Genomic DNA, 26,355 nt, shown 5'->3' on the forward strand with positions numbered 1-26,355 from the left:
CCCCAAATTGACATTTTTCCATGATTAAAATGAAGCGCTATCTATCTGTTTATATATTTACACAAGATGAGCACGCTAATGTTATTAATGATATTAATAAATTGGGTATGATGATAAATGGTATATTGATCATGCAAGTGACATATATTGACATTATATCGATATATTAATATGCTAATGTATAATATAATACACTATAATGTAACATTCTATTCTATATTAAATTGTTATTTTATATATTCTATTGTATTGCATAAACTTATATTGCATCATATATAGTTATATATTGCACTATTATATTACCTTACATTATATATTATATGATATATTGTGTTATATTGCATTATTATATTATGTACTGTATTATGTATTGTGTTATATATTGCATTCCTGTGTTATATTATATATTATTACATATAATACATTCCGTTATAAAATATTACTATGATTACTATATGAGTAGTGTGCAATAAGAGATCACTCCAAATGATCATTAGTTGCAACGTAACAGAGCCCTCAAGCAGCGATTCTCAACCAGGGGTGCCACAGGACCCTGGGGTGCCTGGAGATCCTTTCAGGGTGCCCGAGGGGCCACACACTGTTAGCACTTTTAGGTGTGGGCTTGGGATTTGCTAGCTCAGACCACAGGTTTCAAATAGGAATCCACAGTGTTGAGAATGTTTGGACCTGCTGGATTTTTCTGAGGTCTTTGTAGTAGAAGAATTGCTGTATTGTTTTTCTAGAGTCAAAACAAGAGTGAAAGCTAAGAGCCAGCATTTTTCGAGGGGTGCCTTGAGTCTGAAAAGGTTGAAAACCATGGCTTTCAAGTGCTGGTGGAGACCAGAGCCCTAGCTATCAGTGCCTACAGTGTGCAAACACACAGCAAGTGCCAGTGCTTGTCATAACAACCCCTATGTGTGCATATGCTTTACTTACCAGAACAGTGCTGATGAAACATTTGTGGGACCAAGGCCTGAATCAGTATTAATTCCACATGTTCTCACAAATCTACATGCCTTAGGTTGGCCTCCACCATCAATACGGATCTCTCCCTACAACACTGTTGTTCGTCCAGTCCCCACCAAAGGAGGGGAGATGACTTTTTCCTTGTTGTCCATATTCATCCCTTACTGGAGCGAAGATTTCATCAGTGCTGCTTCTGTGCATGAATTCACACCTAGAACTTGCTAGGCATTCAGCAGTATGTGATGTTGCTAGTCCAGTCTTGCCTTTGCCAGATTATTGTTTGTATTGTAGAAGGACCTGGGAGTCACAGGTCTGTGCCCCATTCTGCTAGGCACCAGTGACATATGGTAGGTCTCTGGTGCCCGAGGGCCAATGCTTGCATATGTGCCCCCGTCTGTGGGCAATCGCCAAGCGGGGGGAGGCAGGGTTCCCTGGTAGGTGATTCCCAAGCCTGGATACACTGGTGGCACTTCTGATTTCACTGGAAGTGCTGCCAAGGGACCAAGTACCCTGTGGAGGGCCCAGCCTGTGCCCCACCCCCACCGACAGGCCAGCACCCCCTGTCAGTATGCCACTGCTAGGCACCATATCCACACAATGAAAAGATGGCCTTGTCACAAAGCTTTTGTGGTTTCACCAAGTATTCCTCCTGACTGATTTTGCAGCCCTCATGGCAATATGGCTTGTTTTACAAATATTTACTATCATCTCACAGACATCAGATTGGACAGGCCTGGTCGAGACTGCATGAGTATGAATAGGGAGGAGGCAGGTGTGACATCACCAGGGAGGGCAACACTGTGCTTTTAAAACGAGAAGGCTGATTTGGAATAGGTTTCAGAGATAGCAAGGAAGTTATAAAGAGATCTAGTAGCTTGATAGCATGTTTCCTATTCTGCTCCCTGGCATGAGACAGGACTGTAGGTCTCCTGAAGTTTAATGATTTCAGCAGCTAATGGTTCAGAGGTATCAGACTGTGTCTGTGATGGCGTGCAAGGGAGTGTATGTTTTTTATTCAGTCAAAAATGCAGAAAGGAGCAGCTCCCTTGAAGTGAACCATTTTATTTATTAGTGTTCAAGTTACTATGGCATGAAATTTGCACATAAAGTCACTGAAGCATTAAAAGGCTATACATCATTCAGACTTCCCCTGATGATATCCATCCAAACCTCTTCCTAACCCTGCAAAATATTAATGTAATACCTATTTTTTATATGGCACTTTTAATCAGTAGATAACTATTCTAAAAAAAAGTTATTCTAAAAAAAATATTCTAAAAAATTATCTTAAAGCTTGCAGATAAATACAATGATTTGTTTGTAAATATCTAGTTGGTCTAATAAAAGATATCACCTCTTCCAAGAGTTTTGATTTCTTTCTTCTAAAAAAAAAATTCAGTTAATCTCTCTTTTCAGAGCCAATGTGTGAAGATAGCTAGCTAGCATGGAACACAGGAATTTACATCCTGCATTCAAACAACCTAGCATCTCCTTCTTTTGGACTATCCAGGGATTTCATTAGCATACAGATCTGGGCAGTTAGGGCTGTGCGAAGCTTCGGTCCCTGATTCGATTTGGCAGAGATTTGGCCCGATTTGGTGGCTGAATCCTTGAATCCAAATCTAATCAGAGAACCCTTTAATCTCTCCCAGTCAAATCGGAACCCTCTGAATCAATTCAGAAAGATTCGGAAATTTGGACATAGAGACAGCTTTAAAGGTTTTTTTCTACATACCTCTAGGTAGCAGGGGCTCGTGAGTGCTGCAATACTGGGGCACATGGAGCATCCCACAGAAGCATGGGGGGCTCCCCAGCACTCTTGGCAGCAGACCTGGAAGTGGACCAGAAGCACTTCTAGTCTGGAATGGGCATCCAAGGGAGGTGGTGCTCTCCCCTACCTTGGGGGTCTTCAAGAAGAGACTGGACAAGCACCTAGCTGGGGTCGTTTGACCCCAGCACTCTTTCCTGCCTAGGGCAGGGGGTCGGACTCGATGACCTATTGGGGTCCCTTCTAACCATAACATCTATGAATCTATGAGCATCTAAGCTGAGGTTAGGTGACTATCTTCTAGTGAAAAGTCCCACTAAGTGCTCATGTACATCATTATGATTGTGAATACTTTTAAAAATCTGGCATTGAGGCCCCTGCCCAAGGTCACACAAATAGTTTACAACAGAACAGAGAACTGAGAGTTCCTAAACCCCAGGGCTAGGGGCAGAAGTTATCCATAAACCGGCTTAAGTGACCAGAAACCAGTTTAAACCTGTAATAGAACATAAGTTCAGTGCACACAAGCCAATTTCAAAATGGACCAAACTGATTTAAGATAAACCTGGTTGAATGTAGTATCACACTTAACTGATTTGGGTCAAACCGGTTTATGCAACTTCTTTCCCAGACTGGCTCCTGGTTTAAATTAAACCAGAGCCCCCCAGCATGCTCTGGACCTGTGGGCTGGGCTGTGCTCTCTGCTTTTTGAGCCAGAGCTCTGTGAACTGGGCAGAAGCCTGGTGCAATGAGCAGTCCCTGCAGGGCGTGAGTGGAAAGCAGCCGGAGCTGGAGCCAGAGCTCCATGCGCTTGGCAGAAACTGCAGAGCTGAAGCTTCCACTCGCACAGTCTGTGACAGCTCTGACTGCCCAAGTCCTGCCTGCAACCTAGCCTCTCCGCCAGGAAGGGACTTCTGCTCCCAGGACACCATGAGAGGGACTGCTGCCCCCATCACAGTTGCTCCCCCCTCACCGCTCTAGCAGCAGGGGTAGGGGTGTGGCTAGAGGCCAGCCAGAATGGCTCTCTTAGGTGAGGGGGCAGGGAGAGAGGTTATTTCCCCCCTCCCTCTGGCATCTGGTGAAGGGGGCAGGAGGCAGCTAATCCTGCTGCCTGCCCCACGCATGGAGTGATTGGCTGTGGCAGCGGCAGTTGGGGTAGGCAGACCCTGGCTGCAGCCCCCTGGGGACAGGGGGGAATAAACCCCTTCCTGTTTCCTCTGCCTCAGGCGGCCATGCTGGCTGGCCTCTGGCTGCGCTCCTGCCCCCACAGCTGCAGTTGGTTGAGGTCTGTGCTGGTGGGATGGGGAAGGGGGAATTAACCCCCTTCTCTGGCCAGTTCACTTGAGGCTGCTGCCTGGGCTGGTCATGCTCCCCCACCACAGCTTTTCTGCAGGCAAGTGCTGCTCTAGCACCCCCTAGCTTCTGGCCTGAGCCACTGCAGGCATGGGCCTGCATTTCCTGAGTCAAAAATGAATGTCTATTCACTTGCAAATTGGTTCAATCTAGGCAGGTTAGACTAGCTTGCAAATATTGAATCAGTTCAGGCTCTGGTTTTTTGAGTGTCTGTCCCTAGCCCAGGTTAGTGCTGGCACCACTGCACTAACTTTCCTTTGACAGGTGAAAAATGGGAAACAGCAAAACAAGTTCCCTTTATCCTTTTCATTCTGGTTGTTTATGTATTGCAATCACAGGTTGAAGGGACCATCTCTGGAGTTCAGAAGGTGGAGTCTTTCATTCAGTTCACTCTGGCTTTGGTCTCTGAATATGTCTACAATGCAGCTGTAGAGAGCTCATTCTTGTCGCCAAGGTAGTAAAATGCAGGTCTTCCCACAGGTCCTGTTTCTTTGGTTCACCATCTCATGCCTGCCTGCTCTCAGATGGTGTCAATTGTTTCCCAGGTCCAGGACTATTATTTTATACATTTCCAAGTCTTTTATGTGCAAAAGCCTTCTTCCTTCCTATCAGCACACAATATCACAGCCCTCTTATCAGGGACTGGCTAGCCTTTTCCTTCTCTAGCCCGCTTCAAAGGGATCCCTACCATCCTTTCACTGAAGACACAGGCTCACCGTTCTGGACTTTCCTTTCTTTGGACCTTCCTCAGTTCTCTCTTAGCAGGGAATCACTATACTGGGAGCTATTATTCTCCTCTGCCCAAAGGGACTTTCCTTACTTTTGGCCAAGTGCTTCCTCTGGGCACAACTGACTAGGTTCCCTGTATCAAAGAGGTAGTTGTACAGGGCTAAGGTATTCAGGCCAGATCAGAGTGTATAACAAATAATTTGTCACCTGCATTGTTTCAGCATTAGGGACTAACGTATTTGTTTTAGTCCCTGCAGAAAGCATCCTTTTCTATTTACCCAGGAAAATGGAATGAAATAGTTAACACATTTGTAAGGATACTACAGCATCTATTACATTAATACGATAGATACTTTTCAAATGCTGCCTGATTCCACAGTATCTGTCTCAGTGGGCATGTACATTCTTCTTCTGTGGCTACATCTTCTACACCTGCATAGTGAATGAAAAAGCTAGCTGGGAGATCAGTGACCTCATTTACCTGCTGGAGAAACAATACATCACCTTACACAGATATAAGCAGGATACAGACAGGAAGACCGAAGCACCTGGGAGGCATTAGCTGAAAGGAAGGGAGAGGGAGAGATTGTTAGAGGAGAGGTTAAATGCTGTAAGGCAGATTCAAAGGTGATGCACTGGATAGGGTGAGAGTTACCTCTTCTGCTTAGTTTGACCTCCTTACAATTAACTTCTCCCCTAGGTGCATGTAAGAGAGTCTAGACTAGTTTCATCTGCATGCCACAGACTGAAAAGGGCTATAACATACACTGTCCTCAGCCTCCTCAGCAATTTACCAAACTTCTTCTAAATATCAGTGAAGTAGGGGGAAATCTGAGGGAATCAAATACACACTTTCCTTCTGCCTTCCACCCAGTGGGTACCTGCTGACATCAGTAGAATTATCTGAAGTATTATTGGCACTGACAAACATCTCAGTGTTGCATACTTTCTCCCTCACAACCCTGACATGACCCAACTACCCTCCTTTATCAATTTATCAAGTTATTGGTCTATTTTTTGGAACTGGTGAAAGTACTAGCATGGCTCATTTGCATTTTGGCTGGTTCAGCTGTGTCTCAGGCCTCGTGAAATCACCCACCATGGCTGCACTCAAAACAAAATCTCTCTACTCAGGGTCCAGTTTATCATGCCCTGATGTACAGTATTTATAAAGAACAGTTTTAGCCCCTCTCAGCCTTTGTTTTGCTAGGCTAAACACACCTCTTTTAGTCTCCTGTCATTAAAAAGGCTTTCTATTCCCTGATAAACCAAGTAACCATTTTCCACCTCTGTTCCACTATGACTTCATCTTCCCCACAAGTGACTAGAGCTATGTATAATATAGTGTCCCCAGTGCCTTAAACAATGGCAGTAATGCTTCCCCATCTACTGGAAATACCTCACCTTTTGCATGGTCATAAAAAAATCAACTCTTTATTAAAAGTTTGGATACAGTTTTCTGATCCTCCCTTCTTTTGCAAGCATTCACATGACAACATGTTGTACAACCAAGCTAACTTATTAACAGATAAACTACAAATACTGTGCTGAAAACATTACAGGCAACCAACCCCGTGACTGCAAAGTCAACAAATGTTGTGTACAGGAGCTGTGACCCCAAATAGTGCAAAGTCACTGGTAGGGGAACTGAAGATTTGCAGTACCTTGGCTCTCCTTTTCTTGGGGCTGCAGAAGGGTAGAATGAACAGGAATATCTACATTCCTTGGCGTCTCAAACCAGCAGAGACTTCCCATGCCTGAAGAAGGGTGAATACACCCAAAAGCTTGCCAAGAACTTTTTTCCAACTACTCAGTTGGTCTAATAAAAGGTATCACATCTACCCAAAGAACCTTGCTTGCCTGTGTCATTAAACCAACACGGCTACAACCAAAAACCCAGGGAACATCTATCCATTCCAGGAGTTCATGGACTAGTTCACAGCTTACCCAGCTCCAGAATTATTCCGTGGCTAACTTGGCTGCAGAATGTCAGAGCAGGGAGGATGGGCCATAGGTATGGGGGAAGGGGTGGGAACTGGGGAAGGGGTAGGAACTAGAGGCTGTAGCTTGGTAGGTGGCAGAGTAAGAAGCTGCTAAAACAGCTCCCTCTGTTGCTGTTAATGGTGTTCCTTTAACCATTGCAAGTCATGATACAATCATTTCAAGACCACTTTGTCTTCTCTTTCCTTTTTCTCCATATTCCTTTCCCTGTCCAACTCCTTCTCCATCTGGCAATCACGGTGTTGATTGGACCTGTGTCCAAATTCACCATCCATTTCTTGCAGCAGGTCAAGCGTAACCCTTTTTCTTTTCCCCTGTGGATCACTTACAACAGGGGGCCTGGTTGCGAGCTTCCTAGCAAATTTGAGCTAGAAGGTCGTGACGGGACAACAAAAGAACATGGGTTTTGTCCCTGGGGGCACCAGGTAAAGGAAGACAAAAATAATAGCTCTTTTTTTTGTTTTATACATCATGCAAAGCTACAAGCAGATACTTTTATCAATCTATGTGCCCTAGCCAGCAGACATACTATGGTAAACATTTAAGAGACAATTAATTTAAACAGTTAAAAAAATTAGAACTAATGGAGGTGGCGGGTTGTGCAGTCAGGTTGAGTGAGGGGCTTGCTCAACATTGATTTTTAGTATTACTTTTGGCTAGAGAAGCCTTGGAGAATGGTTGTTGGTTGGACATCCTTGATTAGGAAAGAGAACAACTTTTCCAGGCCAGTGATAGAAGATCTTTTCTCTATTCAGAGGAGATATTTTGTTGCCTGATGACTGAGCATTATACCAATGACTGGAGAGGGCTTGTCAGCTACAAAGGCGGTAACTGGAAGTTGCCTCACCTGGGAATCTCACTTATTAGCCTTAGTTTCTCTTTGGTGAGAAATTCTCAAATGTCACCAACCATGCAGGGAAACTCAGATAAACATGAACAGGATGCAGGCGCTTGTTAACAATGGACCTGCTTTCCCTTCTCCAAACCCTTTTAATGTCTCAGCGTAATGCCACTGATGCAGAGAACAAGAAGGGCAAGCACTGTTGCCATCAAGGGACTTTTTCACTTGGTACACACACTGAGAAACAAAGGCAGGTTGCATGGGCCAGTGCTGTTATTCTAGTAATCAGTATAACACTATATTGGTGTGACAGAGTTACTATGAGGGCAGTAGATGTAGAAATATGCATTTGTGCTTGCAAAGCCTGCAATCCCACCTTTGATTTTTTTAATTCCATTAATGAGTTCAAAAGTAGCTAGATTGTATTAATAACTGCATTTAACATCCCCACCCCCTTCCTCCCTTTACACTGGAATTCATCTCTGATCAGAAAGGATAGAAGTCCTTGAAGAAAGGCAGGCCAGGGAAATGGCATGGCTTCTGCCCTCAAGTGAAACAAAACCCCACCCCATTGCAGATATCCTCCATAACAATAACCGCATTGGCCATAATATGGACATACCTCCCAGTTGTGCTGGATTTTCCCCCATTGTATTTACAAAGATGGTAGCTGCTGCTTACCAGCTGTGCCTCCACCTCCACTGGTGTTTCACCTTCGGTCTGTCTCCTGAACCCCTCCCCATATATCTCCTTGAGGTAGGGCTCCAGGACATCCCCTGCCTCATCTGGCTGTTTTATCTGTTCTGGGATATGTTCCCAAGCTGGAGTTTAGCCTTCTTGGCTGGTACATCTGCCACTGGGGTCCACTGACCCCCCTCTACCACAAAGCCTGCTCTGGTACCATCACCAGTGTTTCCACCTCCAGTCTAAATAAATCAGACAGTCCCATCTCAAAAGCCTCTCACAACCAGCTCAGACTCCTCATAGCAGGAGCAAGTAGATGGGGAGTGGCTGGACAAAGGGTGGGCATACTGGGCCTGGCAGAAGGCATCATTTGGTTTTTCGAGTACTGTCTGAACAGGGCAACTGTCTAGTTAGTTCTCAACTTTGCCAGCCTCTTTGGCAATAACAACATACAAGTGCAAATTGTGGGTGCCTCTCCCAAAATCTTGCCCACTGCTGCACTTATGCCACAGGGGAACAAGAGGCCTGGTATGCTGCAGGCTGTCACAGCATCTTTTCAACTTGAGTGAGTTGAGCAGTACCAAAATACAGCAGTGAAACGCTGAGTTATACACTGTCAAGGATCAACCATGCTTTTAAGGGGAAGCTCCGCTTTGGGACTCCCCCAAAGCAGCCTTATTCAGTCTCCCTTTCCTGAAAGACTCCCTGAAGCCAGTCAGGCCATGGCTTCTTGTGGGGCAAGGTTTTTGCTTAAAACACTGACTCCTCTCAGGCCCTGGCTTCCCCAGCAACCCATAGCACTTCCACTTTGGACAGCTGCTTTGTTCCACTCCTAGGAACAAGGGGTCTTCTTCATCAAAAGGGGTGGGGTTAGAGTGCCAACATCCCAACAGCATGGCAAGCTCTACTTCAGAACAAACAATCTGTATTGTGCCACTCCAATTCTCTGTCCTCTTTGGGTTTATTCCTCTACTCCTGTGTTTCTCAAACTTTCAAAACATGTAACATTCCCCTGCCAGAGGAAATCATACCAGGGCTGAGACGTACCATGGAAAAATGACACCAGATATGTCTTTCTTTAAGGAAAGGATGAGTCTGTTCCCATGGTTCTCAACCTGTTTAACCTCAGGGCTCCCTCTATATCTTCTTTGAATTTTGTGGAACCCTGCTGAAAATCACTGAGATGGAGCTAAATGCAGAAGAGATCTGGGGGGCAGGCTCATGGCTAAAAAAGGTTGAGAATCACTGATCTAGCTGATGCTACTTAAGGTCAGCGAGGGCAGGACCTCACCTTGCTGTGACCTGCTCTTTCCACTGGCTGCTGCCTCCTTCCCCCTGGTCTGCATCTCAAGGTACAAAGGCAACCCCACTGCTGAGGCTGTTCCTGCAGGGTTTCATATGCTGGCAATCACCCCCATGGCCCCTTCTTCTGGCCCTGCATGCATGGGGGGAGTGGAAGGGATGAGCCAGGCTGCAAAGTGTGGCTCCGTCTGTGTTCCTACCTGCTGCCTGCTTGCAGTAGAGCATGCCGCTGGGAGCATGGGGGAGGAGGAGGGCTGGCTCTACTCTGACCTCCCTGGGACTACCTTTTCCTTTCCCCAGCTTTCTCTGAACCTCCCTCTTTCTCCTCAGGCCCAGGCAGCCATCTTTGCAACGAAACAGTTACAAAACTAAAGTATTACCCCAGGGGACTAACACTTACCCAATACAATTAAACATAATGTCATAGGGAACAAATCAGGGAGCCCTGCTGCTAGGCCGAGATTGCCATTTGCCCCCAGGGTGCAAAAGGCATAAAGGCATCCTGCATATGAAACTGTTTACATCAGTGGTTTTCAACCTGTGGTCCACGGACCCCTAGGGGTCTGCAGAGTATGTCTAAGGGGTCCTGAATCAAAAGTATGTGAATACCTACACTTAAAATTCAAAAGGGTCTGCACCTCTATTTGACATTTTGTACAGGTCTGCAAACGAAAAAAAGGTTGAAAACCACTGGTTTACATCAAAACATGCTCACACTGAGCCCCCAAAGTGTTTTCCACCACAACTGCAGGCTAGAGCTCATCCCACTCTTTCACCACACAGTAATAGGTATTGATAAAATAACAGGGAGCTTCTAGGGTTTAGGAAGCAAGCGGGAAGGCAGAAAGCAGAAAGGCTGGAGTATACGGTCCTGGAGAATTGTGGGATAGCTATGACTATGAAAACCCGCACAACACAACTGCATCTGAGCAGCATTCACAGTAGAAAACAGCTGAGTTTGAGACTACCTTACAATGAACTAAGCTTTAACCTATACGCATCAGCAGGGAAAAAAAAGTTTAGATACAAAGGAATTAGAAACCTAGGGACAAGGGTTGATCCAGGGGGATGCACTGGTGCACTTGAAACCCTACCTGCCTGCCAAGCAGTGGCAGCAGCATTTCTACTCAGGCAGTGCTGAGGGAATCAATCGACTTCATGGCTCATAATCTACTTGATCCCTTCTAAATCCTTCATCCCACAGGTGTTAAGAATCCCCTCTTCCATTTAATGGTTTGGATGTTCCACCAACCAAGCTGTCTCTTGTTCTGCAATTCTCCTGTCTGCTAGCTGCTCCTGGTAATGAAGCTTCTATTTCACTGCCCTGTGGATGGTTTTTAACTCATTCCAATGAAGTTCTATTTGTTTTTGCTTCAATTCTAAACTGAATAATACAGCCTTAGGCACCTAGCAAATGAGTAAAGCTTCTAGTTTCTTTTAACTGGAGAAAAACATATGTTGTTTTATATTGATGATGCACTTCACTATGTACACCCCTTACCTTTCCAAAATTCTACATGTGCCTATGCCTGGGGATAAGGATTTTGTAGATGGGTTTGGACTAAACTTTGGGTAAGAGCGGAGGATAAACCTGCAGAAACATTTGTGAATATGGCCAAGGTGAATCAGAGAGAGACCTTTTTTGGGACACAGTGCTGGCTAAAGAATGGCAGGCTTGAGAATATCTGAGCAAAGGCACTGAGAATTTTTTCCATTTCTCCCGTGCTCAGGCAAATAGGTAAATTGTACTCGGTATACTATTTTGTAAATAAATACAATTACACCAAAGGTTATAGTGGACATGCATCGCCCATTTTCTCTCCTGGCAGAAATGATCTGGCAAGGCTATGAATATTGGTTAACATCTCCAGCCATTTGGATAAGGGTGCCTTTTCTGATACTTAGTGCAGGTTATGTTTAAATTTCTCAGTTGATTGGGGGGGCAGGGGGTGGGGGGAGGATTGCTTTGCAGGGAAGCTGTCCTACAGTCTACAAGATCTTACTGGCAGGGTTTTTTTCCTTTTTATTCAGCTAAGCTGCCAGCCTTTTTCTGCAGAAATAAATGACCAAATAAAAAACAAATCAGAAAAACTCCCCCACTGAGCCTATTTCAGTTGTTGCTGTTTTTTGTCAGATTTATTTTCTTCCTGCAATGCTTTAGTTTCCAGTTGAAGGAATCTGAAGAAAAGATTATTATTACCAAGAAATTTGCAAATTAGTGAAGCTCAAAACATTACCCCAAAACCATTTTAGTAAAATTAGCCAGGATGGTCTAAAACCATTACATTTTCATTCAGATGATCAAATATTTGGATTTGGAGGTCCTATTACTCAGACAAAATTTAGAACTATTTATATTGGAAATACAATATGAGCTCTGATGGGTGTGAAAATGAGGAAAGCATTTGAATCCCAGAGAAAAAAGAAACACAGAATTTCCTTCTTCTTTATTTTGGGCATTGGTATTCTTCAGAAGAGACAGGCAAAAATGGGGTGAGCTTTGAACATGATAATACAGTAGCTGTGGATAAAGGGAATCAGAATTCTAGGATCCATGAAGAATGGTATGAAATAGAATATGCATTGTATTATTATGCCTTTATATAAATCAAGGATGTGTTCTCACCATGTCCAGTTCAGGTCATATCATCTCATAAAGGATACAGCAGACAGGAAAGGCATTCAGATATGGGCAACTATAAAGACTTTCCTGTAAGAAGTGATTGACAAGTCTTGGACTGTTTACCTCAGAGAGAAGCACACAAAAGGGAATATAATGAAAAGTACAGAATAATAAACAGCATCGGAAATGGTAGGTCAGGCACTTAGAGTCACTGTTTGTTGTAAAACAAGAACAAAGAGACTTTTACTGAAAATTTTAGGCAGATCATTTAAAACTAGGGGTGCAACAAAAAAGATTTTCTTGGCTGATACTAATGGCTGATTATTTATTAACCAGTCATATCAGCCAATATCTTTCCAATAGCGAATTTACAGGAATGCGGCCCAGCAGCTTGGCGAGCAGCGTTCCGCCGCTAAGTCTGGTGGGGGGAAAGGGGCATGGGGGGGAAAGGGCGTGGGAGTGACAGATCAAGGTCCCCATGGTGAGGGAGAGAGTGGGGCAGGTGCAGTGGCAGGGGCAGGCTCTGCCCAGCTGGGGCATGGTGTGGGATGGAGCTGCGGGTGGATCACCTGGGGTGCATGGGAGAGGTAGGGAGGGGGTTGCAGCTCCCTGCCGCTGCATGGCTCCCCAGGGGAGGCATGGAGGCTATGTGCCCTCTGGCTTTGTGCATGGGGTGAGGGTGGGCTGCCTACTGTGGGCTTGGGGCCAGGGGCTGTGCCAGCCTCTTTCTGGCAGGGGCTGGGCTGGGGCTGTGCTCAGGGTGGGTGGGGGTGGGGTGGGCTTGGCTGCAGCAGAGCACAGTGCCCCAAGCAGGGGTGGTGCCAAGGGGGGGCTATAGCCATCCCGAAATTCCCTGTAGCCCCCCCATAGCTACTGCCACTTGCCCCATGCAGCTGAGCCTGCCCCAAATGCAGCCTTGGCCCATCCCCCCAGCCAGGAAGAGGCTGGTGCAACCCCTGGTTCCGAGCCTGCAGTGGACAGCTCACCCTTGTCCTGTGCATCTAGGGAACACATGCTACCCCTTGCCTCCCTCGGGGGGCTGTGCAGTGGTGGGGAGCTACCCCTGCTCCCCACCCCCCCTGCACCCACTGGATGACCTGCTTGTGGCTCCATCCCACTCCCTGCCTCAGCTGAGCAGCATCTACCCCACTCCTGTCCTGCTTCCTCCCTCACTGTGGGGGCCTTGATCTACCCCCCATTCCCATTGCCCCCCAGCAGACTTACCGGCCAGATGCTGCTCTCCAAGCTGTCAGATTGTGCTCCTGGTCATATGCATGCTGTGGCTGAGTGCATGCATATGGCATTATTGATGACATTATCGGCTAAAAAAAGCTGATTGCCCATAATGTTTCATAGATTTCATAGACATTAGGGCTGGAAGGGACCTCGGGAGATCATCGAGTCCAGCCCCCTGCCCAAAGGGCAGGAAGTCAGCTGGGTTCATAGGATCCCAGCAAGATAAGCATCCAATTTACTTTTGAAGGTGTTTAATGTAGGTGCTTGAACCACCTCCACTGGCAGACTTTGGGGGCTCGGACAGTAAAGAAATTCTTCCTTATGTCCAGCCTGAAACGGTCTTGCAGGAGTTTGTGACCGTTCGACCTCGTCATCCCTTGGGGCGCTCTGGTGAACAGATGTTCCCCCAGATCCTGGTGGTCACCCCTGATAAACTTATAGGTGGCCATCAGATCACCCCTGAGCCTGCGCTTTTCCAGGCTAAAGAGTCCCATGGCTCTCAGCCTGTCATCGTAAGATCTGTTTTCCTGACCTCTGATCATGCGCGTGGTTGATTTTCTTGTTATCGGAGCCAATCTGATATGCAACCTATATATTGGTGTACCTCTGTTTAAAACCAACAAAAGGAAACAGTTTTACATATAGTGCCCAAATCATCCGTGGAACTCATTGCAACTTTGCAGCATGGAATCCAGGAGCTTAACATGACTCTGAAAAGGACTGGGCACTTTATAGATACAATTTCTCTGGATAGTCATTGTAAATATGTTTTTAAAAGTCAAGATTTGAGGAGTGGATCTTGTTTCAGAATACAAGTTAATTGAATGATATGAATTATGATGTAACCTTCCCCCCATCAAGTAACTGTGAAGTCCTTTTTATTCATTTTACAGGACAATTTCACACTCACTGGAATGACGATGACCACACGTTGCCTGGACTTTGTTTCTACTTTAGCAGCTTCCAGAACTGAACCTAGATTCACACAAAATTAACTTTTTGAGAAATCCATCTCTGAACTTTGCTTTTCATTCCTACTAATACATCCAGGTGTACTGTTTGTGTCCATATAAAGGATGCCACTAGCTAGTGCTATCTACCAACATTTATAATTTATTCCTTGTGCTGAAGTCCCTATCCAAATCACCAGATGGCAGTACTGTCTCTCTTCTAAACAGTTGCTTAACATGTAATCACAGGGAAAATGCTGTGAGATGTCAGTGGCTGCCACAGTTTGAAATTTTATATTGCATACAACTACCCCTACAGAGCACAGGCAAACTTTCTTTTCAGCAAGGCATTTATATTTTCCATTTGATGCCTCCATAAAGGCTAGATTTTAGTGGGCAAGTCACTGATAGCTTCTAAACACTGGTAAAAGGTGCACATTAATAGGCGCACACATTATGTTATAATCTGACAGTGTAATGTGAGATAGCATAACTAAGTTGACTTTGGCCAATGGCAGCAGTTGAACTCAGGACCATCAGCACTGAGTAGCAATGCTGCTGTTTGAGCTACAGGCCTAGTTGGCAGTAGGAGCAGATACCTTTGCAGATATTGCAGGAGCCTCAATCAGGGCACCATTGTATTAGCTGTTATACAAGCATGTGGTAAAAGTAGGATGGTGAGGATTTAGACATTTAGTTTCATTCTAACCAGCAGAAACAAAACTCTTTAGGTTCTGAAACAGCCCATGCAAGCTGCTGGGGTCTCACTCTGGGTAGGTTGCAGGGTAGCCTGTAAGGAGCCAGTTAAGTGAACTGGTAGGAGAATAGGCATGGGCACAGCTAGAAGCTGACTAGCTGGTAGGTTCCATCACAGTCCTTTCTGGTCTCCAGAGGAGCATCCTTAAAATGGAATAGCAGTAACATAACTGAGACCATTTGTACACGCCACAAAATTGGCCTTTAAAGTGGCTTAATGCCCTTTGGCTCCGCTTTAATGGTGCAGCTGTTTGCAAGTGTCAGTGGCGTAATGCGCTTTAATGGTAGGCTGTTTGCACATGTCAGCAGTGTGATATGCATTACTTGACTGGGACCCAGCAAAATAAAACATCACTGAGGTGGTTTAGTTTGCTGTGGAGGGAAGCACCGGTGCAGGCAGCCCATGCAGGCAGCGTGTGCAGGCAGGCTCCACTGAAGGGGAAAAAAAAGCGGAGAGCGTGATCTTTTCTTTTTTTTTTTCTAACCGGAGCCTGCCCGCCAGCCTGAGCTGCACAAGGGCCAGATGCTTCCCTCTGCAGGGACCACTCAGGGACCACTCAGTCCTGGTGCTGGGACCTCTTGACTACCCCCCTCCTCACTTCTCAGGGACTGCTTGCCCTACTGGAAGCTTGCCCTCCCCTCCCTGCTGCTGGGGAGGCAGGTAAGGGTAGGGCTTAACCCTTGTGTGCATGCCACAGAGGTTTACTTTGCCCTAAATTGAAGCGGTGTTTTTAAAGACCCAACGCTTCAATTTAGGGAGAATTAAACCGAAGTAAACCCCCGTGGTGTGTACAAACGCCCTAAGAGGGGGCCAGCAGGGCACCAGCCCCAAGCACTGGCTGAGGGGATGCAAAAATAGCAGCTGTTTCCACTGCTGGCCTAGCTGCTGGAAGTGGCAGCCTGCCCACTGCTACTGCCCTGTGCACTGCCACCACTCAGGTTCAAAACTGCAAAACAGTTTCAATTTTAGATCGGAAAACAGAAGGTTCCTAACCATTAGAGGAGTGAGGTGCCAATAGGCATGGCGGCAAGGCAAAGAAACCTAACTAGCTTTAAAATCGAGTTTGATCAGTTTTTGAAAGGGATTACGTGATATAGCAGAGGTTGGCAACATTTTTGACTGGAGTGCCAAAGACACACTCCAGCCTCAACCCACACCTTGACTTGGCATGCCAGGGGGCCTGTGAGGGGCCTGATCCTAGTTGCTGACAGTGGGTGCACACATGGCTAGAGGTAGAAGGTCTGGGGTTGCACTGCCTTGGTCCCTTCCCCACCATGCACCCCTGTTTCTGTATGTATCTTGAAACAGGACCATTTGTAAGAGGAAGTCCTTCTTCCACAGGAGATGACTCTGGGCTGTCTCCTTTTCAGCCAAGGATGGCTTGAAACCCTAGTCGACTGTTTTCATTTCTTAGGCGACTTCGTGAGGGAGCATAGGCTTCAAGCCTGCTCCCTAGCAGAGCCAGCACTGGCAGGAGGGTAGAGGAACAAGCTGTTTGGCCAGAGGCCCTGCAGCATGGTGTCCAGCAGCTCTGTGTGGTCAGTGCAGCTCAAGTGTGCACTAGAGATAGGCCCAGGGAGCTCTTGCTGCAGGGAGGGAGTCACTCACACTGGGGTAGAGGCTTTGGCAGCAGCGTGGCAGGCAGGAGAATAGGGTTTCCACTTTTTGCAGCTTGAGGCCCCTCACTGGTCCAGAGGTGCTGGCAGGAGGTGGTTTTTAGCTTTCCTGGGGCAGGGGGAGTTGTGGAAACTATCTGAGCTCTGTTGCTGCTACAAGGAGCTCAGGCTGCAGCTGGTGTGGGGGCTTGTGCCTGTCTGCAGCCCCTGACTTGAGGTGCTGCTTTGTAGCCATGGGTGGTGTGGACTCATCCCCAGGGGGGGATGGGGATGGGACTCCCACTGTGGCAGGGCACACAAAGTGTGAGCCCCAACCCATAATGCAGTCAGGGGAGCCTGCCTCTATCTCCTGTACCAGCTTCTTACCCTGGCACTTGCTGCCTTCCTCTCCTTGGGTACCTCATGCCTGCTGTGCTCCATGCGTGTTCAGCTCCTCCCCCATCCTGACCTGAAAGGGGAATTTGGCTCTGGGTGTGGGCTGCACCAGGTAATTGCCACCAACTGTTTGCCGGTTGCCATGATGACTGCTCCCCCTGCCATGGTGGCTCTTCTGAAATTACAGAGCCTCTGGGAGTAGATCTGCACACATGAGAGCTGCCTCTGTTGGGTAGCCCTGGCTCTGCAGCTTTTTGCCTTGGGGTCACATCTTGGAGGGGTGCCCCACTCTGCCTGGACCTTGCCTGTCACAGCCGGGCTTGGGCTCTGGGCAGCTGCTGCCCATGGGCAACTGATACCTCCTAAGTCTGGGAGGGCACCAGCAGGGCATGATTGGGTGGTGGTGGCAGTGGTGGGGGAGTCCTCCAGCAGCCAGATGGCGACTGGGGTTGGGGTGGAGGGTCCTGTGCTGGCACTTCTGCAAGTGGCACTTCTTCTGTCAGAGCCAATTTTGTGGGGGGGCACTAGTGCTGTCTGTGCCCCCTACCAGCCAGAGTGCTTGCTTCCAGAGGGGGAAGCAGTGCCCTCAGGGGTGGCACTTGCCCCCCTGTGCCTCCCCCTATGCATTGTCTATACTGCTGCCTTCCATGGAGCCCAGGCTGCTTGCAGAAGGACTTGCAACCTCCCAGCTGCCTGCTGTGAGTAGCTCAGGCTCGGTGGCTTGCAGCAACTGCCCAGAGCCCAGGCTGGCTATGATGTCCTGAGCAAAATGGCCTTGTGTGCTCTGGCATGCATGTTCTGTGGGTTGCTGAACCCTATGATAGAGTGTTCTGCAATAGCAGCTGATTGGCTTTGATGACCCTACCAGTCCCATGTTTCACTGAAATGACAAAGTGTGAGGGAATGATTCCATCAACTTTTTTTCCAATTAGCTCTTGAAAAAGGATAGGCCATTCCCATAAAGCATTTTTATACACAGTTTTGCTTCTGATGAAGGGAACTGTGCTCATATTTACTTCTGGGAAAACACCCTAACTGCCACTGAGTATTCCAAAAACATAGGTTTTCTGTCTGCTAGCATCTGGCTCCTTTCTTAACAACACCAAAAAAGGCAAACAGAAACCACAGCTTGGAGGACTAATGAGTCAGTTGTGTATTAATTTAGGGTCTGAGCCTAAGACCTGTGAAAGATACCTATGAACTGCATGAGGTTTAGATCAGCTGCTTATCTGGGAACCTCTATAACAGTAATTCTCAACCAAGATGCTTTGACATCCTGTTAAGTGTGCAAATATGATTAATAATATAATCCCAGGGATTTTAAATAGGAATTCATAGTGTTAAAAACATCCTGACTTGCTGTGATCCTTCTGAGTTCTTTGCAATAGAAGAATTAGTTTCTATTGTGAAGAAATGAGTGAAAACTAAGAGCATAAGTGAATTAACGCATGGACCAGCCCGAGCCCAGGGGCCCCTGCTAATTGGGGTCCCCCTGGCTGCCTTGCAGGCAAGCAGTATTCGAGCCTGCAAGGGGTCCTTCTTGGGGCTGCTGGGAGGTGCAGGGGCAGCACAAGCCTTTTCCGGGGGGGGGGGGGAGCTGGACTGGTCTGGGGGGAGTGGGGGCTGGTTGCACATGGCCAGGAACCCAGCTGGACAGCCAGCTCCCTGCAGGGAAGTCTGATGTGGGGGCACGGTTTGGTGGGAGGGGGGAAGATCATGGCCACCACCATGAGGGAGGGAGTTGTGCAGGGGCAGGGACTGGGCTGGGGACACTGCCCAGCCATGGTGGTACATAGGACCCAGGACTGGGATGGGGAGCAGGACAGTAGGGCTGTGCAAAATTTCACTGGCTGTTTTGTTTCAATGCTGTTTCGACTCATTTTGAGGTCAAAACAGAAAAATCCAAATGAAACAAAGCCCATCGAAATTGCCTTGAAAGAAAATGAGTCTAGCTGAAACATTTTGAAAGGTGAAACATTTCAACTATAGTGCTGAGGATAGGAAGTCTGTCCAGCTGGGCTGACTTTCAACCTTGTACCGGGGATGGAAACAGCATCGAAACAGCCTTTGTGTTTCAATGGAATGGAATAGAACAGCTGTTTCAAATCCAAATGAAATTTGAAATGGAACACTGTTCCATGGAACCATCGAAACTCAAGATGAAAAGGAATGGTGCCATTTCTCACAGCCCTACAAGACAGAGCTACAGGCGACTCATCCAGAGGGTGTAGGGGGAGGGAGAAGGGAGAGCTGTGAGCTCACAGAGGGTAGCTTGCATCCACCTTTGCCATTCTTGACTTTTTGCTACCTTTGCCCCAGGGGAGGGGGGCTAGGGAGAAAAGACAAGAGGGCAGGCATGTGCCACCCCACCCCTAGTGCAGCTGCGTCCACCCAGGCTCCCCTTTGGGGTATGGAGGCCCGCCTGCCCTTAGAAGCGGCAGCACCAGGAGGGGAAGGGGCCCCTTCCCTCACTGGAGTCCAGTTCCCACAGTGGGCTTCCGATTTTGTGTTGGCCCAGGGCCCCAGTAAATCTTAATCTGCCTCTGACTAAGAACTGACATTTTCTGAGGGTTCCCTCAAGTCTAAGTGGGGGTGCCTTGAGGCTAAAAGATTGAGAACCCCTTCTCTACAAGATTAAAGGTCAGGTTCTTGTATCCAACAAAGGTACCCTTACAACATTTTGGCAGTGTAAAGTGCTTGAAAGCATTTGCAATCTACAGCTGTATTAAGGTTCCCTTTACATTGTCAGTGCTATGAAGTCAGCTTAAGTACAAATGAGAAGTGGATCATATTGGTTTCCTGCACATACCTGATCTGCCCATGTATGTTCTTCATCATTCTTTTTCCTTTCTTTCTTTCCTTTCTACTCTTAAATCTGTGATCCACCGGTATTGAAAATTTGAAGCAAGTTTAGAAAAAACCATTGAAGTTCAGTTTTATTATTACTGCATTTCATCGGAAAACTAGATTATACTTTTATTGAACTGAATACATTCAATAGCAGCAAGTTTTGTTTTTCCAAATAAAGTTCTATTATGAAAGCAAAAAGGGTAGCTCTTTCTAATATGCCAGCTCTAGAAGTATCTTCCATTAGTTCTTTTTTTTAAATAGCCTTCAGGACTCACATGACTAAATCAGCGCTCAGCAAGAATCTTGTCAGAGAAATTCACTATATTAAAGGCAATAAAATGGAAAAAGAGGGAGATGAACATCAGTGTTACCTCATCAGCATCAGAATAAACTCTGAAATAGGCATTCTACATTTACATAATGCTGTCAGCTGCCACTACAGAGACATGGATCTATTACCCCTGTTTATACTGCTGCTAACTTAATTTATAGCAATTTATTCTATACAAGTAGACAGTAACTCAAATGATGAGAAAAAAAATCCCTTTTGCACTGAAAATAAAAATGGTAACATGCATAATAGATTTCTGAAAGGAATTTGAATGGCCAGTTAATACACCAGCTGAGTTAAATATATTTTTAGTAAGTCTCAGCACAGATGACCAACTCTTATATGCGCACTAGCAGACCAAGAGATAATATGGGCTTGGTGCAGAAATACTTAGTATAATTGGATGGGCCAAATTTGCTCACAGCTACATCCCTGCAGGCTTGCTGATTTCCAGGGGGTGTTGCACAGGGGTAACTGAAAATAGAAGTTGGCATTGATTGAGGGCATGGGAGGATTTTCATAAAGGTGGTGCAAAATACTGTGGTGTTTCATCTAATTGGACGTGCCCCACTGACGGGGACTACATGGCAGTCTGAAAAAAAATATGGTTCAAAGTAATTGCCCCTCATAATACTTCCCCCCTGCCTTCTCCCCTATGGTTATATCCTAGCTATGCTATATTCAGAGGTTAAAATCAGGCCACATTTCACGGACCAACAAAGGGATCAAATTCACTTTCATGCAGAGGAAAATTAACATTTCTGGCCAGAGCACTACAAAGGTCTCTGCTGCATGGGCCTAAGCCCTTCACACAGCACTGTATCCCCTTTGTTAGGAAATCTGGTCAAGACATGCTTCACTTCAAGAAGTCAGTGGACTTTTACCATGTGTATAACATGAGATTATGGTTTGCTGAATAGTGTGGGACTGTTAACATTGTACCTTCTGATTTACTATTCATGGTATGTCTACTGAAGTACAACACTGCCATGCTGAGGCATGCTAACCGCATTCCATGTGCTCTGGCTGCTGCATTGGAAGCAGCATGGTCATGTTTACAAGGTGTGTACACCCATTAGCTCTATTACTCAGCAAAGCTTTTTGGAATGTACACAGTTCTCTATCTATACTACTTTCAGGACAGAAGTTAGTATATTTGGAGCTGGCATGGCTTGTCACTGTACAAAACTGCCTTCTACAGTTTAGACATACCCTGAAAGTGCTTCCATGGGCTAGGGACAGACATTTAAAAAGCCTGAGCCTGAATTGATTCAATCTGTGCAGGTTAATTTAACCTGGCTAGGCTGAACCAGCTTGTAACCGCACAGACATCCCCTCTGGACAGAGAAAATGCAGGCACATGCCTGCAGTGGCTCACACTAGAAGCTGGGGAACGCTAGAGCCCCCCCCCCCCTTGCACAGTGCTGAGCTGAGGTGGGTGTGGCCAGGCCCCAGCAGGACCTCTGATTAGGGAGGTCTCCCTGTACCAGCCCATACTTTTCCTTGCTGGCAGCTCAAGGGGTGGGAGTGTTGCCAGGCCCCAGCCCCTGGCTAGTACTCTGATGCAAAGGGCAGGGGTATGCAGTGCATACATCTGCTGATGATTCAGAGCTTTTCAATCTCCCTCCCTGCTTCTTTATACTGTCTGCAGCAAACTAACAGACAAGCAAGCCAGCAGGGGGCTGATAACAGTGATTATTAGTGCTGTGTGAAATGGTACTGTTCGATTTCATCTTGAGTTTTGACGGTTTAATGGAACAGTGTTTCCTATCAAATTCATTTCGAGTTGAAACAGCTGTTCCGTTCCATTTTGTCAAAACAGAAAGGCTGTTTTGATGCTGTTTCGAGTTTCACTGGGGATGGAAAGTCAGCCCAGCTGGGCTGCCTGTCACCCCCAGCGTGATGTAGTGTGGGGAATGGGGAAGCAGTTCAGGTGGGCTGCCGCGCCGGTCCCTGCTGGATCTCGCACTGGGAATGGAAGTCAGCCCAGCTGGACTGATTTCCCATTCCCAGCCTATAGTTGAAATGTTTCAACTTTTGAAATGTTTCGACCAGCCTCATTTTGTTTCACGGCTATTTCGACGGGCTTTGTTTCGTTCTGATTTTGCTGTTTTGACCTTGAAATTGGTTGAAACAGTGTCAGACTAAAATGGCCGCCGAAATTTTGTACAGCCCTAGTATCACTTCGGTGGCAATACTGACTCAGGAAAAGCCAAGGATCAAAAAAGATCAGAGAGATACAGTCAGGACTAATATGAGTTGGCACAACTGTGCTGGTAGCACCAGATTTCAGTAAAGTAGTGGATGCTGCAACTGAAAATGACCTGTATGTGCAGAACCATGGTGTCCCACAGGAATTTAGGACCCTGCCATATCAGGTCCTGAGTAGAAGGGGCTATTTGCACAATGCTTGCCTGCAGTTTGCTTGACTCTCTTCAATCTCATGATGTTTAAGCAAATACAAAAATCCCAGTTACATTGTGTTTCCTAATTATAATTATACAACCCCAGAAGCTCTTCTTTTTAAGAATGTAGCAAGGATAAACACGCAAGCTTTTCTTCAAAAGATACAGATTCTTCATTCAAAGTTGATATGAAACTAAAGCAATCATGGTGTTAGCAGCAGTAACATTTTCCTTTCTTCCCAACAGCTGGAAGCTTCTTGCTTCCCACTGAGAAGCTGCTGCTTTGCATCTCATCATCATCACACAACTGGAGATACTATGCCTGAAACACCTAGACACTCCTGTCTCCACATGGTAAGGCTGAGAATATCACAGCTCTGCATTTGAACTCCACTTAACCAGTGCCATGCATGTTTTGGGAACAGATTCTAAAGATTCACAGATGTGACCAGAACAGTAAAGAGCAGATTCACAAAGACATAAGAGAAAGTAAGTCACCGAACAAAATTATCTAGGGTCTCTTGTATTCCTTTAAAAGTGCCAGCCTAAATTGCTTCAGGTCCAGCTTCAAATTTAAAAAGAACAAACTAAAAAAACTAAGACATACCTCATGAAAAATTAAATCTCATCCAGCACAGTTAGGGACAAGCCCCCCCCGGCTCCTTGGCTATTAGATGAGCATCTCCATGCTGTTCTGTTTGCCAAGGGCACTTCATGCTGTGGGACTGCATGTGATTAAATGGCTCTATTTTAAGATAACAATGAAGTAAAGAATAGAGTCTTGACTTTAAAAGAATATTTGATTTAATATTTCAGAGCTTTACAATAGGTATGTGTGTTGCTTTGTGGATATGTATATTCAAACCAGATGATATTTTGTGAATGGATTATTCAGAAAACAAAAGCCTGTTAGAAGTTGACATAGCAAACTGATTTACATCAAATGATGCTCTAGTTCAGAACCTGCCACTAGAAAGTATAGACAATGCTTTGGAGACACAAGAAGGCGCTTTTTAAGTTGTGCACATGTAAGCACATTTCAATGGGATATGAGGTTACAGTCTCATCTGGTGAGGTTTCATGTATCCTTTGCTCCCAGTACTGACTTTTAAAATACAGAATGCACTGAAGGGGATCAGCACAGAAAGGCTGCATGAAAAAAATGGGTTGGAAGACAGCTCATGAAGATTTTTGGTGGATGGTAAGAGCAGGTTGTTCTGAGCAGAATGAGGGTTGCATGAAAAAGGACGCAAAATTTGGATTGGGAACACATGTAGGTGAGGAAGTGACACTTGGAACGATGGATGAATATTTGCAAAGAAATGTTATGTGTGACAAACTGAGGGTCCTCAGGGCCCACATATATGTAGATCAGGCAAAGAATCAGAAGTCAATTTTTGAATCCCTAGTCTCTGCTGCTTTAGTATCATGGCACTAGCATTTACTAAGAACACAAAAACTAGAGTAGCTCGGAAACTAAGAAGAACAAAGTCTGAAACTCAGAAGAGTTTTATTACAAAGTTGATTTTTGTCTAGCTAAGCCGAGATTAGTTAATGTCCTATATAATAGTAACTCAGGACAGGACTCTTGATACTGCCCATATAATAAACTAGCTTTTATTTTTTATTGCTGTTCATCAGAAAGCTAGAAATCAAGAGTCAATTAACAACTGAATATAGTGCATTCAAATGCTGTATGTATTACAAAATCATCCATACAGGGAGTTATAGATAACATCACACACTGCATTCAAATGGCTACATTAGCAAGTCTGTTGTCACTATATATGAAGTTTGCCTCAAAAGCAGAGTTTAAGAAGTGCATTGTGGGGTTCCATGTTTATTGCATTACACTGATTCCATATCAAATTCTTCTGTTTACAAGTACCAAAATTATTTTTTTCCTATCTGCTGGCCCTGCTAGCTTGATCGATCCAGCATCTCAAAGTTAAACTGGGTTTCCCTTTTCCCCTCATACCTACCCATTCCCAAGCATCATGACAGATACTTCCAGTGTTACTTGTGTGACCTCATTCTTTTCCTGTATGCCTTCCCTCCATTACACATATTCATCTCTAGTTTTTTATCAGATGGTTTTGCTGAGGGAGCAGCTAGCTGAATATTCCTTTTTTATATGTTGTAGCAACACTTCAGCCTCTGCTACCCACGGGTCCAACAAAATGCTGATTTCAGCTAATACAAGCTACCACCATTGACCTTGGTTTTATTCAATTGCTCCTTCAAAGCAGTATTTTGATGTAAATTGGCTGGTAGCCTAGTAAGTTGGAAAGCCAAGTCACAACCTCTTCTTTTTGATGGCCATTCCCAAAGGTCTGTGTGGTCCCAAGGATGAACAGCAGGGGAAAGCTGCAGCAGATGAAGATAGATTGCACATATGACTTAAAACAATATAATTCATAGCAACCCTAGACCACTTTTACACTGCTTCACAGCAATTAAGAAAACCACTGGTTGTATAAGCTACAAGGACTAAAAATAGAGGTTGGATTTTCCTGGACAAAGCATTTTATTCTGGGATCCTGTGCAGACAGAAGTAATAATTTTTGTCCAATCTGGTCACAGAGAACAGTTTATAGCTGTGACCAAACACAAGCTCATGGCTGCAAACAGCTTAAAAGTGGTGGATTTGGTGAAAATCTGACCCCTCATTGCATAAGGTATCAGATAAAGACATTTAAAAATGTAGCATTTTTTCTAACTTGTGTCTGTGAAACTCCAAGCCTGTTGCTGTTTTCAGAATGGGAGAGGGGAAAGGGAGCAAAGGGAGTTCAGTTTGGGGATGTGTTTCAGTCTCCCCTGGAGTGTGGGGCAGGTGTATTGGAGCCCCCTGTGGTGGTGGGGGCTCCAATTCACCCACCCCACCTTTCGGCACCAGCCGGGGAGCCCCAGGAATGAGCTCCCTCTGCTGCCTTTCCCCCCTCCCATTTTGAAAACAGCAAGCACTGGCAGAGAGCCCTGGTCATTGCTATGGGAACCTGGGTACAGGCTCCCAGTGGCAGCTACATTCCCCTCTGGAACCAACAGTGAACTTCTGTTTGGTCTGTGGTAAGTTGTAACTCAGAACACTTTGCAGAAATTGTTCTGAGTTATAGCTGGGAGCTGTACTGCTGTCTACACCCCTAGTGCATGCCTGTGGGCCTGTTTTGATGTGAGTCAGGGCTCTAGGCAATCAGCCTTGGGATCAGCTTGACACATGTTTTTAGCTAAGGACTTCTCTCCAGAACCTAGAACATGCCTCTTCCATTCCTATTCTAGCACTTGCATGAAGCAGCCTGCAACTGTTGCAAACAGTGCCTACATCAAAGCATCTTTACCTAGGCTAACTAAAGGGTATTTGTGGCACATACAGGCTGGGGTGGGATGCGGAATGATATGCTAACCTGGACCAGGGCTCAGTAGCAATTGCTGCAGTTGTCAGTGAAGCCCCAGATGATAGAAACTTGTCAGCACTGGGCGTGTCTACATGAGACACTTTACTGTGCAATAGAGCTAATTACTGTGCAGTAAGCATCCAGATCTACACATGCAGACACTTAGTGTGCAGTGA

General features: G+C 45.8%; 1 protein-coding gene across 1 annotated transcript in view; it reads right to left on the reverse strand.

Moving 5' to 3' along the window:
• Window positions 1-6,972: 6,972 nt before the first annotated feature.
• The window catches only part of LOC149866219 (G2/mitotic-specific cyclin-B1-like), a 141,086-nt gene continuing 121,703 nt past the window's right edge, over window positions 6,973-26,355 (reverse strand). Inside the window, 1 exon segment of the mRNA XM_090041588.1 lies at window positions 6,973-7,185. Coding sequence (XP_089897714.1) covers window positions 6,973-7,185 — 213 coding nt within the window.

This window comes from Crocodylus siamensis, chromosome 4 (genome assembly GCF_052110815.1).
Source record: "Crocodylus siamensis isolate JL-2025a chromosome 4, ASM5211081v1, whole genome shotgun sequence".
In the NCBI taxonomy this organism is placed as follows: domain Eukaryota; kingdom Metazoa; phylum Chordata; order Crocodylia; family Crocodylidae; genus Crocodylus; species Crocodylus siamensis.